The 21,942-nt window shown below is 47.6% G+C and overlaps 3 protein-coding genes and 5 non-coding genes across 9 annotated transcripts in view; 4 read left to right on the top strand and 4 right to left on the bottom strand.

Annotated features, from left to right (window-relative positions):
• The window catches only part of SEC23A (SEC23 homolog A, COPII coat complex component), a 32,216-nt gene extending 29,912 nt beyond the window's left edge, over positions 1-2,304 (bottom strand). Inside the window, exon 1 of the mRNA XM_053379960.1 lies at positions 2,137-2,304. The gene's annotated coding sequence lies outside the window, so the exon portion shown is untranslated. The remainder of the gene's footprint in view (positions 1-2,136) is intronic.
• Positions 2,305-6,361: 4,057 nt separating this feature from the next.
• Positions 6,362-6,525, top strand: LOC128403121 (U1 spliceosomal RNA). Its single transcript, XR_008327876.1, has one exon. It is a non-coding gene; the product is annotated as a U1 spliceosomal RNA (small nuclear RNA).
• Positions 6,526-7,441: 916 nt separating this feature from the next.
• On the top strand, positions 7,442-10,598 carry LOC128409437 (phosducin-like protein). Of its 2 annotated transcripts, none has more exons than XM_053379944.1 (2): positions 7,442-7,529; positions 9,302-10,598. In XM_053379944.1, the coding sequence occupies exon 2, from the start codon at positions 9,490-9,492 to the stop codon at positions 10,324-10,326; it is 837 nt and encodes a 278-aa protein (XP_053235919.1). In that variant the 5' UTR covers positions 7,442-7,529; positions 9,302-9,489; the 3' UTR covers positions 10,327-10,598. The 2 variants fall into 2 exon arrangements, with proteins under 2 accessions (XP_053235919.1, XP_053235927.1); XM_053379952.1 differs by lacking the exon at positions 7,442-7,529 and adding an exon at positions 7,980-8,055.
• Positions 8,005-8,168, top strand: LOC128403140 (U1 spliceosomal RNA). Its single transcript, XR_008327879.1, has one exon. It is a non-coding gene; the product is annotated as a U1 spliceosomal RNA (small nuclear RNA).
• Positions 10,599-12,539: 1,941 nt separating the features above from the next.
• LOC128403117 (U1 spliceosomal RNA) lies at positions 12,540-12,703 on the top strand. Its single transcript, XR_008327874.1, has one exon. It is a non-coding gene; the product is annotated as a U1 spliceosomal RNA (small nuclear RNA).
• A 1,729-nt stretch (positions 12,704-14,432) lies between these two features.
• Positions 14,433-18,064, bottom strand: LOC128409431 (phosducin-like protein). The gene is made up of 2 exons (XM_053379929.1): positions 17,988-18,064; positions 14,433-16,742 (listed from the first exon to the last, which is right to left on the bottom strand). Exon 2 carries the CDS (start codon positions 16,552-16,554, stop codon positions 15,718-15,720), a length of 837 nt encoding a protein of 278 aa, XP_053235904.1. The 5' UTR covers positions 16,555-16,742; positions 17,988-18,064; the 3' UTR covers positions 14,433-15,717.
• LOC128403132 (U1 spliceosomal RNA) lies at positions 17,875-18,038 on the bottom strand. The gene has a single exon (XR_008327878.1). It is a non-coding gene; the product is annotated as a U1 spliceosomal RNA (small nuclear RNA).
• A 1,246-nt stretch (positions 18,065-19,310) lies between the features above and the next one.
• LOC128403114 (U1 spliceosomal RNA) lies at positions 19,311-19,474 on the bottom strand. Its single transcript, XR_008327873.1, has one exon. It is a non-coding gene; the product is annotated as a U1 spliceosomal RNA (small nuclear RNA).
• Positions 19,475-21,942: the final 2,468 nt, after the last annotated feature.

Genomic DNA, 21,942 nt, shown 5'->3' with positions numbered 1-21,942 from the left:
GTACCTTGGTTGAGGACATGAGAGAGGGTCTTGTCAGTGGCTGCTCCCACCTTGTGGAAGGCTGCACTGACCTTCCTCTTGCTTTTCTTTCACCAGCAGGAAAGCACTTTTTTGTTCCAGCAGGCCTTTGGCCATCAACTAGCTGTTCTGAAAGGGTCTCCCGAGAGTGGATGTGGTAATTCTTTGTGCTTTTAAATGGTTTTAAGCATTTTCAGTGCTGCTTATATAGGGCTACTTGCTTGGCTAACTTTAATATTTATTTTTAATTTGTGTTTTTAATTTGTGTTGTAAGCTGCCTTGGGATCTTCACTGGGAGAAAGGTGGAATATAGAATAAATACCCCACATTTATAAAACTTTTAAATTAAAGTTTCTAAACAAACCAATAGAAGCTGTCAGAAGGCTGAAATGGGCTGCACTGAATGTATGTTTAGTATCATGCTGCATGTCTGTTTATGGCAGATGATATCGTTACCTGTGAAGTGAATCACTTTCAAAAGTGAGTGTACAGCACTACATATATTCCCTCCCTTGGAAGATAATCTCCAATGCTATTGCAACTTATATATTAAATCCAGGAAAACATATGATTACAAATAAAGCTCTTGGGAGAGAGAGCTTGTTTTTCTGAAAACCCTGGGGGATTATCAATGGAGGCTTCTTGTATTATAGAAAGAAACTGCGTGACTTTTTCCTAAGATCTGTTGACTCTACTACTAATAATTGATTTGCATTATTTGTGCCAAATACTGCCAGTTCTGCAGTGTGGGAACACAGTGTACACATTGCTCAGACAACAGAATCCTATGGCACCTTAAGCATTAACAAATGTTTTGTGGCATTAACATTTCTGGGCCAGAGGCAATTTGTCAGCTGCATGAAGAGGAACTCCATTCATTCCTGACATTCTAAAAGAAGAAAAACCATAGAGCGGAGAACCAAAGCAACAATGTATTAGCAAATGTTTACCTATTTCATCAGTTTGATGTGGGGGTTATTTTTGTCTTTAAAACAGTTGGATTTAGGGACAAAAATACACTGTCATGTAGCACAATTCCTGCTCCCTCTTTATGATCCCGACTTTCCCCTTCATCTTTACATCTTTGTGTACATCACCCTGCTTCATTTCTTACACATCCCCTCTTTTATTTCCAAACTATCCAGATGATTTAAGAGCAGCGCTCTTAGTCTCCTAACCCCACAGGAAAGCAGCTACTTACAGCGTTTCTTGGGCATAAGGTACTACAGTGGTACCTCGGGTTAAGTACTTAATTTGTTCCGGAGGTCCGTTCTTAACCTGAAACTGTTCTTAACCTGAAGCACCACTTTAGCTAATGGGGCCTCCTGCTGCCACTGCGCCGCCGGAGCACGATTTCTGTTCTCATCCTGAAGCAAAGTTCTTAACCCAAGGTAATATTTCTGGGTTAGCGGAGTCTGTAACCTGAAGCATCTGTAACCCGAGGTACCACTGTAGTTCAGGCCGCTGACTCCTCTCCTCAGTAAAGTACAGATGTGAAATCCCAATATCCTTCATACCCAACGCTGCCCAAACCGGGGAGGGAGGCGGGGTCGTTGAAGGGGCAGAATAAGGCTTTGGTTCCCAAATGCTCCAGCCACTGTGTGTGCCACAACCGCCTACCCACTCCAAGTCTCTCCCTCACACACTTCTCCACAGTACAGCCCCTCACCTACAGAAGAGGGCGAGGGAGTATGAGAGACGCTCGTCCTGGGCTGGGGGCGAGCGGAAGAGGGAAAAGGGGGGGCAGTTATATATAAAAATATGTATTTTATAATCACATTATAAAATTTATAATCACATTATAATTACAATTCTAGCTTTGGGGAGGGGAGGTACGGGAGAAAACAAGCACCCTGTCGCTTACCCCTCGCTACGACTTACCTCAGCCTACAAGTAAACGGGAGCGGCTTGGGGGGGTCTTTTGGGGGGTGTCCCCCGACAGGCACCAAAGCGCCCGGGGGTCAGAAGGAGCGTCTCTCCCGCTGCGCGCGCTCCCAGCGCCGAGTCGGCGAGCGGCTCTCCGGCGGGACTTGACTCTTGTGCCACTTCGGCCTCCCCTCCTCCTCCTCGGAAAGTGGCGCAGCCCTTCCCTTCGCCCAGCCCTTCGCTTCTACCCACCTGCGTCGCTCAGCCAGTGGAGCAGCCGCCTCCGCCGCCCGCTTCAGCCTCTCCTCACACGGGAACCCAGCAGCCTGAGCGCTGCCGACGCAACCAACATGGCTGAGGGGGGAAGCCGGTGCCACGTCAAAAGGGGCAAGGAGCGCGCATTGCGAGGCGCAGCCCGGAGAGAGGCGGGGTCTCGGGACGCTTTTTTGTTCCCGCCTCCGCCGCAGGGCGGCGAATGAGAGCGCGGCGGAGAAAGATAGAGCCCCGCCTACAGCTCAGGCGGCGGCGGCGGCGGCGGCTGTGGAAGCGGGCTGTGGTGAGGCGCCTTGGTCCGAGCCTTGTCATCGACCCGATTCCTCACCAAGCGTCTTCCGTATTTCAACGTTTGCTGGAAACTTTTCTGCACCGCCAGGCTCACACAGACGATGAATAAAAACCTTCCTCCTCGCCCCCCCCCAGTAGTTTGCTGGCGATCTGAAAATGTGTGGTTTTTGTGTGTGTATAGATAGATAGATAGATAGATAGATAGATAGATAGATAGATAGATGATAGATAGATAGATAGATAGATAGATAGATTATATAGTTTATGTATATATATATATATATAGTGTGCGTGTGTATATATATATATATATATATATGTATGTATGTATATATAAAATATTATATATATATAGTGTGTGTGTGTATAGTGTGTATACAGTGGTACCTCGGGTTACATACGCTTCAGGTTACAGACTCCGCTAACCCATAAATATTACGTCTGGTTAAGAACTTTGCTTCAGGATGAGAACAGAAATTGTGCTCCAGCAGCGCGGCAGCAGCAGGAGGCCCCATTAGCTAAAGTGGTGCTTCAGGTTAAGAACAGTTTCAGGTTAAGAACGGACCTCCGGAACGAATTAAGTACTTAACCCGAGGTACCACTGTGTGTATATATATATGTATGTGTGTATATGTATGTATGTATATATATATATCTCGAACTGCATTGATTTTTCTGTCAATGAAACGGTGGCATACAAAGTGTTCTGTAAATAAAAAGTGAATACGGCCAAGATGACCGGCGCTTAAAACCTTACTGCTGCCACTAGGTTAAAGGAGCACCTGTAGAGAGAGTGTTTCACAATAAGCACGTTTTACTATATTGGAAAGGTTCTGTCTTTTCCCAATGCAGGAAAGAACTGGACAGGCCTGTTACTGGTCCTCATTAAAAGAAGAAGAAAAAGTCAGCCCTGTGCCTGACTTGTACCGGGGTCTTGAACATAGTGCTGCCTCCTCCTTTCCTGACAGCTGTTCCATATACGGTACTGATATGTTCAACAGGTGCAGCATTTCTTGTCATGAAACTGCCATGACTGGGAAAGCAGCGCCTGGATCTGATTTCTCTCCCAGAACATATCCCATTTTAGGTGACCTGGGCCTCTGTCAGAAAAGGAGACAGCAACATTTTATGAATGTAGCCACTTTCCTGTGGAAAACAGAAATTGCATGATGGGGTAATTCGAGTTTCCTTCCTTTTCAGTGCAATGGATGAGCCTCACCCTGTGAAAATCACCTTCCTGGTTATCATGGTATCTCCCCTGCCAGGTAACTTCATATACGGAACCATTTTTATTGGAGTCAAATAAATAATTTGTTGAAAACAGTAGCTTGTCAGAGGCAGCCTAAATAAACCTCTGAGGAAGAAGCACCTTTTGAAACAGAAGACTTTGGTAATGTTTGTCCCTGAGGAAGGCATTTTGCTGAAACATCTTGGGCACCGTATTTCATTTTAGCTCTTGTCAAACACAGTATCACATAAACGGCAAAGCACTACGCTAGTCATAATAAACAGTTTATAATCCTGGTCACTATAATTGATTGTTCCATGCAGAGACACTGAGTTTTTGAAGGGGAGCATGCTGAATCCATGGCAAGTGGAGCCCACTGTTACTGCAACCTCTGGCAAAATAGCACATCTCACTGCAGCACATTGAACCGAGAGACTATTTAACTGGTGTAACTTTTTCCATCACTACATCTCCATACCATGGGGTGCTCAAAGATATTCAATGGCTGTGTACTGCAAGTGGGGCTGTTACTATAATCAAATGTGGGCGGGGGGGGGTAAATCCAGTCTCATATAACCAATATGCTTAACTCTAATCCATTAAGGGGTTAAGCCCACAGAATAAGCTGTCCTGCCAGGCTTAGCTAGGTCACATCCTCTCACCTTGGGAGGAAGGGTTACCAAACTCTTTGTTCTCTCTCATTCTTTTTCCATAATGTGAACTTGACCAGGAAGGATGTCTGTGCTAGTTACTCGAAGCCCAGATCGCTTAGCTTTAACAAGCCATCTTTTTGTTCCTATACAAATAATTTAGAAACTCTTACCATTGTTGAAACTAAGTTGTACTGCCTGTTTTCTATTGCTGCTGTATGGAAAGGCACATAAATCTTACCTTTGAAACATGTGGTCTCTATCCTAATGGAAGAGCAGAACTTTGGAAGAAACTTAGAACGGGATATTTTAGAAGTCTAACAGCCTAAATTTACACGCTATACTTAACTGCATGTTTTGTGATTTTAAATTTCTACTGGGGTTCTCTCACCCAAGAATGCTTGCCCGAAACCTAGATCTAGGCATCCAGGATATTCTCCTTTTATTCTTTAACTAAATTACAAAACAACAACAATATGTTCACATGCAGTTGGAATTTAGACTCTCAGTTTGAATGTATTATGGGGGGGGCACTTTATATGGTAATTGTATTACATTGTATATTTGGAAAGCTAGCTCGCCATAATTTTGAGGCCCTCCAACTTACTCCGCTGGGTGGGGTCCTGAAGTTGCAACCAAAAGTCATAATCTGAGGACACCACTGATACTATAGTGCCAGGATTAAGGGACTAGCATCATATACTATACCAGGGTAGGCAACCTAAGGCCCTTGGGCCAGATGCGGCCCAATCGCCTTCTCAATGTGGCCCGCGGACAGCCCGGGAATCAGTGTGTTTTTACATGAGTAGAATGTGTCCTTTTATTTAAAATGCGTCTCTGAGTTATTTGTGGGGCCTGCCTGGTGTTTTTACATGAGTAGAATGTGTGCTTTTATTTAAAATGCATCTCTGGGTTATTGGTGGGGCATAGGAATTCGTTCATTTCCCCCTCCAAAATATAGTCCGGCCCACCACATGGTCTGAGGGACGGTGGACGGGCCCACGGCTGAAAAAGGTTGCTGACCCCTGTACTGTACAAACCCAACCGTAACTCCCTTTGATGCTTTACTTTTTCACTTGAGTTATCAGGCCCCCAACCATGGGCATACCCAGGATTTTTGGGGGGGAGCAGGACTTTATTAGGGAGGGCAGGACTTTTGTTAGGGGGGGCAGAGCTGATGTGATTGGTCAGTAAATTAAGTATTGTTTTCCATGATCTGCAGGGAGGGAGCTGCCCCCGCTACTGCCCCTTGGCTCCGCTTATGCCCACAACCATTGTCTAACATGTTTATTTTTCCAGAACCTTATAAATGACCCAAGAAGAAGTATTATTAGAAGTATTCCAGTGCCCAGAGGTAAGAGGCAAACATTCTCAGTACATTTAAAACTCTGAATTTACCACAACTCTAAAAAATGGCCATCAGTGACTGTTTAAAATGTGTTTCTGAATTCAAAATTTCTGTTGTTTAGGTGTAAAAAACGTCATTTAAGGACAGACTTTTTCGGGTTGGATTGCACATATGTTTTGAAAGCACACTGAGATAATGTATAGATTCGAACGGGGTTAGAATATAAACGAGGAAAACTCCACTTGGGTTATGGAGCCAAGCGTGTCTGGTCATCGCCCTGGCAAGCAAGGGGCCGAGTGCTCAGCAGCGCAGGGACGACGAAGGAAACTAATAACCGTCTAAAACAACTTCTCCGGCGGTGCACTAAACCAAGGCGGTCGCTGGAACTGAGAGGCAGCAGCCCCTGGCTGGACGCGGCTTGGCTGGGAAGAGCGGGAGGAGGTGGAGCCGGAGCCGCTCCCACATGCAGATGAGGCGCCGCCGCGGAGTATTATGGGAGAGCACGAAATGCGCTTCACGGGCCTTCGGAGAGGTCGGGGCTCCGTCAGGCTGGACCGGTAGATGACGCCCGACTGCGAGCGAGCGAAGGCAAGCGAGGACGGGGCCCTCGGGCGGGGCTTGGTATGTTCGCTGTGCTTTGAAGGGGTGCGGGAGGACGGCGGCCCGTGTCCGGGCTGATGAGAAAGCATACTTACCTGGCAGGGGAGACACCTTGATCATGAAGGAGGTTTTCCCAGGGCGAGGCTCATCCATTGCACTGCGGGTGTGCTGACCCCTGCGATTTCCCCAAATGCGGGAAACTCGACTGCATAATTTGTGGTAGTGGGGGACTGCGTTCGCGCTTTCCCCTGACAATAAGTGTGCAAAGAACAGAATTAATGTGCATTGTTCGTACTCTCTATTCTGCCTTGTGTTCCACGTTCAAATTCATCGCGTTTCTGATTTAAAAAATGAACATCTCAGGAAGTTGGCCGCACTTGGGTCACTAAAATTGCCTGACGATGAGTGCTACTTGCTAGCAATCACGAGTGCCGAAGGGATCCTGTGCTCATCTCCTTGGGGGATTCGCAAGAGACACGACTGCCTCGTTGGTCCCCGGGAGAAGAGCCTTGCACCAACTGCGTGTTGTGTCTCCTCCCCGTTTTCTTACGTTCTAACATCAACAGATTGCACAGATTCCACAAGAAACACTGCGAAGTTGCCCTGCCTTTAGAAGCTTTCCCGCAGACAATGGCTTTGCAGTAGCGCCATCCTACGGCATTCGTGGAAATCTTGTATATATATTGAGCATTGTTCAGGTAATAGCTGAAGAAGGGTTCTTTTCCATCTCGCTTTAATTTCCACACTAGTTCTTCTCATGGCGTTCTCATTGCCCACCGCACCCCACGTTTCTTTTTAATGCTAAGGCACTCGGTCAGGTTCCTGCGGATCCTTTTCGCAGCAACTCTTCTGCCTCCGTTTTGCTCAGTAGCTTTTCCTTGGGAAAGTGCCTCCAATCGCCTTCTCTGTAGTACAGTGGTACCTCGGGTTACATACGCTTCAGGTTACACACTCCACTAAGCCAGCAATACTGCTTCAGGTTAAGAACTTTGCTTCAGGATGAGAACAGAAATCGTGCAGCGGTGGCGTGGCAGCAGCAGGAGGCCCCATTAGCTAAAGTGGTGCTTCAGATTAAGAACAGTTTCAGGTTAAGAACGGACCTCCGGAACGAATTAAGTACTTAACCCGAGGTACCGCTGTATTTCTGTTAACTACAAGTTAGCTTAACAAGTTTGTCCCGAGCTGGACTCCGTAGCTGAGGGGTGGGGAATGAGAGGAGCACAGCAATAGAGGCGGACCATTTGGGTGGACAAAAGTGAGTAATAACGCCTTAGGAATCACTGAAGTCTGTTTCTTCAAGGTCTGGGGTGGATAACCAGCCCCGGGTCTGACCCTTGGGCTGTGGAGCCAAAGCGTGTCTGGTCCTTGTCCTTAGAGTAATTGCAGGCAAGGCGCCGAGGGCAGGACAGTACAAGGACCACAACCGAGGCGGCTGTTGGAACAGAGGCCTTTGGCCGGAGCGGGGCTTGGCTGGGAATAGCGGGAGGAGGCGGAGCCACTCTTGCATGCAGATAAGGCGGCGCCGCGGAGCATTATGGGGAGGCGCGAGCCGGGGCGAAAGGTGGGCATGAAGAGGTCGGGGCTCCGTCAGGTTGGGCCGGTAGATGATGCCCGGCTGCGGGCGAGCGAAGGGAAACGAGGACAGAAGCCTCGTGCGGGGCTTGGTATGCTCGCTATAGCCTGGAAGAGCGCGGGAGGACGGCGGCCCGGGTCCGGTCTGAAGAGAAAGCATACTTACCTGGCAGGGGAGACACCTTGATCATGAAGGAGGTTTTCCCAGGGTGAGGCTCCTCCATTGCACTGCGGGTGTGCTGACCCCTGCGATTTCCCCAAATGCGGGAAACTCGACTGCATAATTTGTGGTAGTGGGGGACTGCGTTCGCGCTTTCCCCTGATCACTCGTGTGCCAAAAAACAGAAATGAAAGTTGCAGAAGTAATGTAGTTTTTTTTGTTTGTTACAGCATGTGACTGATGTCTGTTTCTTTGCAGGACTCGCGGCTTTTATGTTTACTTTTCCTTTGCTAATTGCTTTGTTTTTCAGACTGAGACAGTCCTATCTAGTCCAAAAGTTTCTAGTGTAATAGAATGGGAAGTGTATTTAAAATAGTTACTGTGCAATCCGATATAGAATATACAAAACATAACAAGAAGGTAGAACTCCACTGCATAATTTGTGAAACCGGGGGATTGTGTTCATGCTTTCCACTAACTGGTGTTAAAAAAAACAGAAGGATGCACTGCCTGGAGCTGAGGAGCTTCTGCCTGATTTCTTCACTCCTTGGGAGCCCTCTGTGTAAAATGGGGTGAAGGAGGAATCAGTGTCTGGGGGCGGTGCCAGAAAAACGGGTGCAGCAGGAGGAATTGCAAGCATTTAATAACACACTGAAAAAGCTCAGGGTGTGTGTGCACACTGCAGAAGAGCAGCAGGTTCCTGCTGATTTCCTTACTCCACTCCAAAGTGCTGTAGACAAGAGCACAATGGTGGTCACACAGCAATCAATACCTAGCAGGTTAGAGAGAGGAGCAAGCCCTCGAAAATGCTCTGTTTCTCTAAATCAGGAGCCTTTTTGGCTCCACACACCAGATCCTTCTCAGGATTGGCCTTCTGGCGCCCAATTTGACATGTGAGCAGCACAGCCTACCTGTCTCACTTAGCCTGACAGTTAGTTCCTTGCATCTCCAAACCAGACTGCTTGGATCCTAACAATGCCTCCTGGCAAACTACTTTTGAAAGCATCATTTTCAAGCTGGGGGGCACTAGGCTAGCAAAAGCCCTTTGCCCTGGAATATGTAGTGGCTTTGATCCCTGTCTAGATCTGAAGTATTGTTCTCTGTTCCTTAAGGAAATGTTGAGAAGTTTGTTTTCTTTTTTCAATCCAAAATTTCAGCAATCAGTATGCTCCATGGATGCCCTTTTCTAACCATGTCCTTCCTCGCAGATCCTGAGCCCTATGTATTCCTGTCACTCCAACACTTATACTTTGAGCCTTCTTCTTCCACTAAACTACCTCTCTCTTTTATTCTAGCTTACATTCCTCCTTGTGCGAAACAGGCTATAGATCTAGAAGTCTCTTCCAAGCCACATTCTGCAGAAAGAGTTACATAGGAACAACGGGAAAGAGTGGCAGGAGACCTGTCAGGGAATTGGTTTGTCTTACCTTCCTTGCCTACAAAGAATAATTTCAAATCTTTCGAAGACTGTGTGGCACTAGCCATGCGGAAAGGGAACTTAACAGCATGCTGCGACCCCACTAACCAACAGATGGACATGTCAAAGAGGCCGAGCAGCGATGGCAGCTCAGTAAACACAGGCCCCAAAGGGGTGATCAATGACTGGAGGAGATTCAAGCAGCTGGAGACAGAGCAGCGGGAGGAACAGTGCCGGGAGATGAAGCGCCTCATCCAGAAGCTCTCGATGACATGCAGGTCCCACCTGGACGATGAGGAGGACAAGCGGAAGCAGCAGGAGCTCCAGAAAAAGCTGGATGGCAAGCTAACCCTGCAGGAGTACAGCGCGCTGCGCGAGGGCCCAGATGATGAGGAGTTCCTGCAGCAGTACCGCAAGCGGCGCATGGAGGAGATGCGGCTGCAGCTGCGCGGCGGGCAGCACTTCCAGCAGGTTGTCGAGATCGACAGTGGGGAGGCCTTTCTGGTCACCATTGACAAAGCGCCCAAGAATTCCCTGGTGATGGTCCACGTCTATGAGGATGATGTCCCAGGGGCTGGCTCCCTCCACGGATGCATGGTCTGCCTGGCCACTGAGTACCCCGTGGTCAAGTTCTGCCGGGTGCGGAGCTCCCTGATCGGCGCCAGCTCCCGCTTCACCACCAGCGCCCTGCCGGCACTCCTGGTCTACAAGGGTGGGGAACTGGTGGGCAACTTTGTCCGTGTCACTGACCAACTGGGTGAGGACTTCTTTGCCGGGGACCTGGAGGGCTTCCTGCAGGAGTGCGGCCTGCTCCCTGAGAAGGACCTGGTGCTCCTCACCTCTGTCCTCGATGCCTCCTCCTCCTCCTGCCTCAGCGAGGACAGTGACCTGGAGATCAACTGAGGGCACCCTAGGGGGAGCAGAGAGGCACCTGTGAAGGGGCGAGTAGAAAAGCCCACCCTTCACCTATGGAAGCCCAGAAGGACCAGAAAAAGTTATATATGGAGAATAAATGGTTGAGATATTCGGATTTATTGTTGGAAGATAATGAAGGATTTAAATTAAGACCATTTGAGCAAATTAAAGATAAATTGGATTGGCTACATTATTACCAGATCAATGAACTGTTTAAGCTTGATAAGAAAAATGGTTTTGCATCGGGAAAAACCAAATTGGAAACGGAGTTTTGCTCAGTAGCTTTTCCTTGGAAAAGTGCCTCTGATCGCCTTTTCTGTGGTATTTCTGTTAACTACAAGTTAGCTTAACAAGTTTGTCCCGAGCTGGACTCCGTAGCTGAGGGGTGGGAATTGAGAGGAGCACAGCAATAGAGGCGGACCATTTGGGCAGACAAATGTGAGTAATAACGCCTGAAAGGTAAAGGGATCCCTGACCATTAGGTCCAGTTGTAGCCGGCTCTGGGGTTGCAGCGCTCATCTCGCTTTATTGGCCGAGGGAGCCAAGGTACAGCTTCCAGGTCATGTGGCCAGCATGACTATACTGCTTGTGGCGAACCAGAGCAGCGTACAGAAATGCCGTTTACCTTCCCACCGGAGCGGTACCTATTTATCTACTTGCACTTTGACATGCTTTCGAACTGTTAGGTTGGCAGGAGCAGGGACCGAGCAACGGGAGCTCACCCCGTCGCGGGGATTCGAACCGCCAACCTTCTGATCGGCAAGCCCAAGAGGCTCAGTGGTTCAACCCACAGCGCCACCTACATCCCAATAACACCTTAGGAATCACTGAAATCTATTTCTTCAACGTCTGGGGATGGATAACCAGCCCCGGCCTGTCTCTTAGGCTGTGGAGGCAAAGCATGTCTGGTACTTGCCCTTATAATAATTGTAGTAGTGCAGCTCATGCAACATGTTGACAATTAATATACACAGAACAATAATTATACATACTTTTTCAACCTTCTGAGAAAAATACAAAACATTAAATAAAGCCACAGAGACTTGTGAACCGACAAGCCTAAGATGCACTTATAATGTCTGGTTTCAATAGATTTTTCAGATGCTGAACTCAGTCTTTTAGAGAAGTTCATGAAGATACCAACAAAAGGTAAGTTCGTTGTTTTTCAAAATACCGAGAGATGCTAGTGGAGTTGTAGAGACAGGGTGCCGGCGTTTTGCACGTGTTTCACCCTGGCAGTCCAAGTAATCAAGAGGCTGCTGTTCACCCCCAATGGAGGGGGCCTTTTACTGGGGCTTGCAAGTAGCACACTGCCAATATAGTTTTCCGGCCTTCTTCAGTGGTCTAATCTCAAAGTCTTGATACAGTGGTACCTCGGGTTAAGTACTTAATTCGTTCCGGAGGTCCGTACTTAACCTGAAACTGTTCTTAACCTGAAGCACCACTTTAGCTAATGGGGCCTCCTGCTGCCGCTGCGCCGCCGCTGTACAATTTCTGTTCTCATCCAGAAGCAAAGTTCTTAACCCGAGGTACTATTTCTGGGTTAGCGGAGTCTGTAACCTGAAGCGTATGTAACCCGAGGTACCACTGTACATATATTGATATTCAGTCTTAGAGAGAATACTCTTTCTTGGCTTAAGCTTAAAAAACTGATTTGCTATTGAAACCAGACATTATAAGTTCATCTTAGTCTGGTCAGTTCGCAAGTCTATGTGGCTTTATTTAATGTTTTATATTTTTCTCAGAAGGTTGATAAAGTATGTATAATTATTGTTCTGTGTATATTAATTGCCAACGTGTTGCATGAGTCACACTACTTCTATCAGCAGCACAGGTTGCATTTTTCCAGCTTATAACTGCAGGCAAGGCGCCGAGGGCTCAATAGTACAAAGTACTGTACAAAGGAACAGAAGCCTTTGGCCAGAGCGGGGCTTGGCTGGGAAGAGCGGGAGGAGGAGGAGGCGGAGCCACTCCCGCATGCAGATGAGGCGGCGCCGCAGAGCATTGTGGGGGAGCACGATACGGGCTTCGTGGGCATTCGGAGACGTCGCAGATCCGTCAGGCTGCGCCGGTAGATGATGCCCGACTGCGAGCGAGCGAAGGGAAGCGGGGACGGGGCCCTCGGGCAGGGCTTGGTATGGTCGCTGTGCCTTGAAGGGGTGCGGGAGGACGCCGGCGCGGATCCGGGCGGAGCAGAAAGCATACTTACCTGGCAGGGGAGACACCTTGATCATGAAGGAGGTTTTCCCAGGGTGAGGCTCATCCATTGCACTGCGGGTGTGCTGACCCCTGCGATTTCCCCAAATGCGGGAAACTCGACTGCATAATTTGTGGTAGTGGGGGACTGCGTTCGCGCTTTCCCCTGACAATCCGTGTGCAAAAAACAGAAATGATGTAGCTTTTTTACTATTTGCAGCATTCGACTGATGTCCTATATCACCCAAAAGTTTCTAGTGTAATATTGTTGTAATTTAGTCGACTCTTTGTGACCCCATGGACCAGAGCACGCCAGGCACTCCAGTCTTCCACTGCCGACATCTCATCCTCTGTCGTCCCCTTCTCCTTGTGCCCTCCATCTTTCCCAACATCAGGGTCTTTTCCAGCGAGTCTTCTCTTCTCATGAGATGGCCAAAGTATTGGAGCCTCAGCTTCACGATCTGTCCTTCCAGTGAGCACTCAGGGCTGATTTCCTTAAGAATGGAGAGGTTTGATCTTCTTGCAGTCCATGGGACTCTCAAGAGTCTCCTCCAGCACCATAATTCAAAAGCATCCATTCTTCGACCTTCTTTATGGTCCAGCTCTCACTTCCAGTGTAATATATGGGAGGTGTATTTAAAATCGTTACTGTGCAAAACAATGTAAAGGTAAAGATTAAGGAGCCCTGACAGTTAAGTCCAGTCGTGAACAACTCTGGGGTTGCGGTGTTTGTCCACAGACAGTTTTTCCGGGTCATGTGGCCAGCATGACTAAGCCACTCCTGGCAAAACCAGAGCAGCACACGGAAACACCATTTACCTTCCCACCGGGGTGGTACCTATTTATCTACTTGCACTTTTTTTTCTGTTTCGTTTTAAGATCACGTTTTATTTTTCATTCAGAATTGCTGCGGGTTTTCATCATTCCTGCAGGTGGTAACACAAAAGCTGCTATTTAAGCTGTGCATGTTGACACATACATCATATTAGAGTGACCTATAGACTCTAATCAAATCTACATTGAAGGAATTAAACTTAAAATGGCACATAGAGAAGAGACTCATAAATATATGGAGCTTTATTGCAACCTTATTGGTTTGTTTATAAGAATTCTATCCTGCCTTTCCACAGAAGACCCCTTAGGCAGCTTACAAAATGTAGCCATATGAAATCAGAATACAGTGGTACCTCAGGTTAAGAACTTAATTTGTTCTGGAGGTCCGTTCTTAACCTGAAACTGTTCTTAACCTGAGGTACCACTTTAGCTAACCATCGCCACGCGATTTCTGTTCTCATTCTGAAGCAAAGTTCTTAACCCGAGGTACTATTTCTGGGTTAGTGTAGTCTGTAACCTGAAGCGTCTGTAACCTGAAGTGTCTGTAACCCGAGGTACCACTGTAAAAACAATTAACAGTGCACTTTGACGTGCTTTCGAACTGCTAGGTTGGCAGGAGCTGGGACTGAACAAAGGGAGCTCACCCAGTTGCGGGGATTCGAACCACCGACCTTCCAATCAGCAAGCCCAAGGCTCAGTGGTTTACACCACAGTATACAAAACAGGAGATATACAAGAAGGTAGAACTCAACTGCATAATTTGTGATACTGGGGATTGTGTTCATGCTTTCCACTAACTGGTGTTAAAAAAAAAAACAATTTAGACTGTAGATAGTACTTGATTTGATAATTATTTATTAAAATACAGCAAGTTTGACATTCGTTTTTTATGATGTCTGTTAAATACTTGCTTTGCTGATTGTTTTTCATTCATTTCTTCATAGAGCAGAGGGGTCGCAGGCTGCTGCACAGGTTTCGGCAGGAGGCTTGAGGTGGCTCCTCCATTTGGGAAGGGGGGTGGGGGGGGTAGCAACTGGGAAACTGCCTTCTAGGTGCTAGTAAAGGGTGGGCTTTTCTTTCTTTTTTTCCAATTTTTTTTATTGGTTTTCCAAATTTACAACAAACATAAAAGAAAAGCATTACAATATAAAAAACAAACAAATATACAAACAATTATCCTAACTATTATAATCCCACTTTTGTACCATTATTGAGTGACTTCCTCGAATCCCCCTGAGTTTCCATGTAAATCATTGTAGCAGTTTTCCAATACTATTTTTAAATAAGATTACCGGTAACTTGGTCGATTAACTTCTTTCTTTCTTATCATATTAACTTCTATCCATAATATGCTATTTAACATATTTAACTCCTAAGCCAATATGGTACTCACAAATAATTCTACTTATATAATCTTAGAATATTTGGCTAAATAATCCTTAAATTTCTTCCATTCTTCTTGATACTCCTCCTCTTTCTCTTCGAGGATTCTTCCGGTCAGGTCAGCCAGCTCCAAAAAGTCCATCATCTTTATCTGCCATTCCTCCACTGTTGGTATTTCTTGTAATTTCCAGTTTTTGGCTAACATAATTCTTGCTGCAGTTGTGGCATACAAAAACAATCTAATGTCTTTCATGGGCAGTTCCAAACCCAAGTAGAAAGGCCTCTGGTTTTTTTATAAATGTATATTTCAACATCTTTTTCAACTCATTATAAATCATTCCCCAGAAGTCTTTCACCTTGGGACACATCCACCACATATGATAAAAGGTGCCTTCCTTTTCTTTCCATTTCCAACATAAATTATCACTCAAATGATAAATCTTTATTAGTAAACTGGGGTTAAGTACCATCTATACATCATTTTCACTATATTTTCTTTTAGTACAGTACATGCAGTAAACTTAACCCCTTTCTTCAACAACCTTTCCCGATCTTCCAACATTATATTGTGCCCAACATCTCTTGCCCAATCTAGCATCACAGATTTGACTTGTTCATCCTTTGTATGCCACTCCAACAGTAAATCATACATTTTCGATAAGTTTTTGACATTAGTATCTAACAACTCCGTTTCCAATTTGGTTTTTCCCGATGCAAAACCATTTTTCTTATCAAGCTTAAACAGTTCATTGATCTGGTAATAATGTAGCCAATCCAATTTATCTTTAATTTGCTCAAATGGTCTTAATTTAAATCCTTCATTATCTTCCAACAATAAATCCGAATATCTCAACCATTTATTCTCCATATATAACTTTTTCTGGTCCTTCTGGGCTTCCATAGGTGAAGGGTGGGCTTTTCTACTCGCCCCTTCACAGGTGCCTCTCTGCTCCCCCTAGGGTGCCCTCAGTTGATCTCCAGGTCACTGTCCTCGCTGAGGCAGGAGGAGGAGGAGGCATCGAGGACAGAGGTGAGGAGCACCAGGTCCTTCTCAGGGAGCAGGCCGCACTCCTGCAGGAAGCCCTCCAGGTCCCCGGCAAAGAAGTCCTCACCCAGTTGGTCAGTGACACGGACAAAGTTGCCCACCAGTTCCCCACCCTTGTAGACCAGGAGTGCCGGCAGGGCGCTGGTGGTGAAGCGGGAGCTGGCGCCGATCAGGGAGCTCCGCACCCGGCAGAACTTGACCACGGGGTACTCAGTGGCCAGGCAGACCATGCATCCGTGGAGGGAGCCAGCCCCTGGGACATCATCCTCATAGACGTGGACCATCACCAGGGAATTCTTGGGCGCTTTGTCAATGGTGACCAGAAAGGCCTCCCCACTGTCGATCTCGACAACCTGCTGGAAGTGCTGCCCGCCGCGCAGCTGCAGCCGCATCTCCTCCATGCGCCGCTTGCGGTACTGCTGCAGGAACTCCTCATCATCTGGGCCCTCGCGCAGCGCGCTGTACTCCTGCAGGGTTAGCTTGCCATCCAGCTTTTTCTGGAGCTCCTGCTGCTTCCGCTTGTCCTCCTCATCGTCCAGGTGGGACCTGCATGTCATCGAGAGCTTCTGGATGAGGCGCTTCATCTCCCGGCACTGTTCCTCCCGCTGCTCTGTCTCCAGCTGCTTGAATCTCCTCCAGTCATTGATCACCCCTTTGGGGCCTGTGTTTACTGAGCTGCCATCGCTGCTCGGCCTCTTTGACATGTCCATCTGTTGGTTAGTGGGGTCGCAGCATGCTGTTAAGTTCCCTTTCCGCATGGCTAGTGCCACACAGTCTTCGAAAGATTTGAAATTATTCTTTGTAGGCAAGGAAGGTAAGACAAACCAATTCCCTGACAGGTCTCCTGCCACTCTTTCCCGTTGTTCCTATGTAACTCTTTCTGCAGAATGTGGCTTGGAAGAGACTTCTAGATCTATAGCCTGTTTCGCACAAGGAGGAATGTAAGCTAGAATAAAAGAGAGAGGTAGTTTAGTGGAAGAAGAAGGCTCAAAGTATAAGTGTTGGAGTGACAGGAATACATAGGGCTCAGGATCTGCGAGGAAGGACATGGTTAGAAAAGGGCATCCATGGAGCATACTGATTGCTGAAATTTTGGATTGAAAAAAGAAAACAAACTTCTCAACATTTCCTTAAGGAACAGAGAACAATACTTCAGATCTAGACAGGGATCAAAGCCACTACATATTCCAGGGCAAAGGGCTTTTGCTAGCCTAGTGCCCCCCAGCTTGAAAATGATGCTTTCAAAAGTAGTTTGCCAGGAGGCATTGTTAGGATCCAAGCAGTCTGGTTTGGAGATGCAAGGAACTAACTGTCAGGCTAAGTGAGACAGGTAGGCTGTGCTGCTCACATGTCAAATTGGGCGCCAGAAGGCCAATCCTGAGAAGGATCTGGTGTGTGGAGCCAAAAAGGCTCCTGATTTAGAGAAACAGAGCATTTTCGAGGGCTTGCTCCTCTCTCTAACCTGCTAGGTATTGATTGCTGTGTGACCACCATTGTGCTCTTGTCTACAGCACTTTGGAGTGGAGTAAGGAAATCAGCAGGAACCTGCTGCTCTTCTGCAGTGTGCACACACACCCTGAGCTTTTTCAGTGTGTTATTAAATGCTTGCAATTCCTCCTGCTGCACCCGTTTTTCTGGCACCGCCCCCAGACACTGATTCCTCCTTCACCCCATTTTACACAGAGGGCTCCCAAGGAGTGAAGAAATCAGGCAGAAGCTCCTCAGCTCCAGGCAGTGCATCCTTCTGTTTTTTTTAACACCAGTTAGTGGAAAGCATGAACACAATCCCCCGGTTTCACAAATTATGCAGTGGAGTTCTACCTTCTTGTTATGTTTTGTATATTCTATATCGGATTGCACAGTAACTATTTTAAATACACTTCCCATTCTATTACACTAGAAACTTTTGGACTAGATAGGACTGTCTCAGTCTGAAAAACAAAGCAATTAGCAAAGAAAAAGTAAACATAAAAGCCGCGAGTCCTGCAAAGAAACAGACATCAGTCACATGCCTCAAAAAGTAGAAAAACTACACTACTTCTGTAACTTTCATTTCTGTTTTTTGGCACACGAGTGATCAGGGGAAAGCGCGAACGCAGTCCCCCACTACCACAAATTATGCAGTCGAGTTTCCCGCATTTGGGGAAATCGCAGGGGTCAGCACACCCGCAGTGCAATGGAGGAGCCTCACCCTGGGAAAACCTCCTTCATGATCAAGGTGTCTCCCCTGCCAGGTAAGTATGCTTTCTCTTCAGACCGGACCCGGGCCGCCGTCCTCCCGCGCTCTTCCAGGCTATAGCGAGCATACCAAGCCCCGCACGAGGCTTCTGTCCTCGTTTCCCTTCGCTCGCCCGCAGCCGGGCATCATCTACCGGCCCAACCTGACGGAGCCCCGACCTCTTCATGCCCACCTTTCGCCCCGGCTCGCGCCTCCCCATAATGCTCCGCGGCGCCGCCTTATCTGCATGCAAGAGTGGCTCCGCCTCCTCCCGCTATTCCCAGCCAAGCCCCGCTCCGGCCAAAGGCCTCTGTTCCAACAGCCGCCTCGGTTGTAGTCCTTGTACTGTCCTGCCCTCGGCGCCTTGCCTGCAATTACTCTAAGGACAAGGATCAGACACGCTTTGGCTCCACAGCCCAAGGGTCAGACCCGGGGCTGGTTATCCACCCCAGACCTTGAAGAAACAGACTTCAGTGATTCCTAAGCACCACTTTAGCTAATGGGGCCTCCTGCTGCTGCCACGCCACCGCTGCACGATTTCTGTTCTCATCCTGAAGCAAAGTTCTTAACCTGAAGCAGTATTTCTGGCTTAGTGGAGTGTGTAACCTGAAGCGTATGTAACCCGAGGTACCACTGTACTACAGAGAAGGCGATTGGAGGCACTTTCCCAAGGAAAAGCTAGAGCAAAACGGAGGCAGAAGAGTTGCTGCGAAAAGGATCCGCAGGAACCTGACCGAGTGCCTTAGCACTAAAAAGAAACGTGGGGTGCGGTGGGCAATGAGAACGCCATGAGAAGAACTAGTGTGGAAATTAAAGCGAGATGGAAAAGAACCCTTCTTCAGCTATTACCTGAACAATGCTCAATATATATACAAGATTTCCACGAATGCCGTAGGATGGCGCTACTGCAAAGCCATTGTCTGCGGGAAAGCTTCTAAAGGCAGGGCAACTTCGCAGTGTTTCTTGTGGAATCTGTGCAATCTGTTGATGTTAGAACGTAAGAAAACGGGGAGGAGACACAACACGCAGTTGGTGCAAGGCTCTTCTCCCGGGGACCAACGAGGCAGTCGTGTCTCTTGCGAATCCCCCAAGGAGATGAGCACAGGATCCCTTCGGCACTCGTGATTGCTAGCAAGTAGCACTCATCGTCAGGCAATTTTAGTGACCCAAGTGCGGCCAACTTCCTGAGATGTTCATTTTTTAAATCAGAAACGCGATGAATTTGAACGTGGAACCCAACGCAGGAAAGAGAGTACGAACAAAGCACATTAATTCTGTTCTTTGCACACTTATTGTCAGGGGAAAGCGCGAACGCAGTCCCCCACTACCACAAATTATGCAGTCGAGTTTCCCGCATTTGGGGAAATCGCAGGGGTCAGCACACCCGCAGTGCAATGGATGAGCCTCACCCTGGGAAAACCTCCTTCATGATCAAGGTGTCTCCCCTGCCAGGTAAGTATGCTTTCTCATCAGGCCGGACCCGGGCCGCCGTCCTCCCGCACCCCTTCAAAGCACAGCGAATATACCAAGCCCCGCACGAGGGCCCCGTCTCCGCTTCCCTTCGCTCGCTCGCAGTCGGGCATCATCTACCGGTCCAGCCTGACGGAGCCGCCACCTCTCCGAGGGCCCGCGAAGCCCGTTTGTGCTCCCCCATAATGCTCCGCGGCGGCGCCTCATCTGCATGCGGGAGTCGCTCTGGCTCCGCCTTCCCGCACTCTTCCCAGCCAAGCCTCAGCAAAGAGAGCGAGGGGGCGTGGAACTCTGCCTGTGTCTCTGGGTTCGAGTGGCCGTCTTTGTTTTAACTGCCTTGTCCGACGGAGTTCTGCTTCCCCACACCACTCTGCCTACGATGCCGGTCTCTCGAGCCTTTGCTTGATCTGCACGTGGATAAGCAAGCAGAGGAGATGACCAGACACTCATTGGCTCCATAGCCCAAGAGGCAGGGATGGTGTTTTTTTAATTAAAATAAATAAATAAAGGGAAACCTTTGTTAGTCACATCCAGTCACATTTCAGCCTAATTTTTCCTGCCTATTTACCTCTTCTCCTTCTACCTACCCTCGCCCCCCAGCCAAGCTACTGGGTTCCGCTCAGGACGACGAACATATTTAACACAAGTTTACAGTTAACAGAGTACAACAGGGAGGACATTTAGCACTATTTTCACAAGGAGACCCTAAAGAATAGAATAGCGGAAGCGAAAACTATCCGTCAGAACATAACCTTAGTATTAAAAAGTTACCTCTAGCCGAAAATAGTGAGAACCCCATAAGAATAAATAATCTGAATTAATGCAAAATGCAAAACAATAAACCAGCAACCAAAATACAATGAACAAAATACAATATGAACAATACAGTACTACTCAGCTGATATTTCTTGAACTTTCCAAAACACACCATAAGATGGCGCTACGGTAAAGCTATTGTCTCCGAAAAAGCGCATATAAAGCAGGACAAAACGATCTTCTATCTACACAGAACCTTGTAGAAAACAGTTTGTCATTAGAACATAAGAAAATGCTTGCTGCATCAGGCTAAAGGACCATCTGGTCCAACACTCTGTTATCTGGGGAGCCAGCCAGACACCTCTTTGGGGAAGCCCACAAGAGAGACTTGAGCACAACAGCACCCAATTCCCAAGCATCTCATGTGTATACTGGAATAGTATACAGTGTTCTTTTAATGATTCGTGGCATGTTTTTGTACACCTTCCTTCATTTTTCATCTATTTTCTAAACTTTGCAAAAGTGCAATTTGGCTGAGGTTGTGTAAACACAGTAGAGGCTGTGATGGAGGTACCTTGAGACTATACTCCCTGGAGGCTGAATAATTAGGTCCAATAGAAGGGTGTTAGTTTGTTTTTTACTGTTTGTATATCTTCATATATTTTGGTTTCATCAAAGATGCTGAAGAAAATGAGACTAATGGAACCCTTTAGAAACTGAAAATGTGATTTTCAAACGGCAGCTTACACACCACTATAATGCATGAGTAGGGTTGCCATCTGTCCTGTATATCACAGAATCGTCCCATATTTCAATGTAAAATGCTACGTCCTGCTATTGATACAGTTTGTCCTGTATTTCAGGTATTCTCTCTCTCTCTCTGCCAAGTTAGGGAACCTCTCCAAATGCATGTGTTTGAAAGGGTAGTTAAAGGTCAGGTATTAAAGGTCTGGGTAGCAAAGAACAGACAGATTTACACTTTCATGTGTATGTGTGTGTGATTGTGTGTGAAAATTTCCAGAAGGGAAATCCTGTTTGGCTGCAGTAGATTGCAATGGATTGCTTTGAAGTCACTTCAGCACCAGATTTAATAAAAAAAAGAAATCGCCCCCCCACCCCGGCCCATATTTTGCCAGAACAAAGGTGGCAACCCTATGTGAGTCAGCCTAGTGCAATGGTTTTCAGCCAGTGTGCCATGGCACCCTGGGGTGCCTTGAATGATGGCCAGGGGTGCCACGGGCAACGCTGGCCTATGTCCCTCTTTCCTTCCCTCCCTCCTCTGATGCCATCTCACATCTCTGCCTCCCAAAGGCTTGTACAGCTGTTAGTTGCAGCAGCCCTGGCTACAAGCTCTGCAGGCAAATGGTGCCTCTGGGGCTGGTCAGGGGGTGCTGGTTGCCAGAGCTGAGGTGGCCTCAAAGTAAGCAAGTGGGTCAAGGAGCCTAGCCAGCTAGTCCACCAGCCCTTGCTGTTGGGAATGGACAGACAAGTCCCAGGACCCAGTGGGGCAACGTGAGGAGGTACCTCTCTTTGGGGCAGCAGGGGCAGCTAAGAGACCAGGGGCAGCTGCCCAGAGGACTCCCAAGGAGAGGAGGCTGAGGGAACACTCCACAAGGAAGGATGTTCAAAAAAGGGTGAGAGGGTGCCAGCTCTGCAGGCAAGGGGTGACATAACTGAGCTCCTGAGCCCCACAGGGTGCCGC

The sequence above is a fragment of the Podarcis raffonei genome, chromosome 1 (assembly GCF_027172205.1).
Source record: "Podarcis raffonei isolate rPodRaf1 chromosome 1, rPodRaf1.pri, whole genome shotgun sequence".
NCBI classification, from domain to species: domain Eukaryota; kingdom Metazoa; phylum Chordata; class Lepidosauria; order Squamata; family Lacertidae; genus Podarcis; species Podarcis raffonei.
This window is presented reverse-complemented; position numbering and strand designations above follow the sequence as displayed.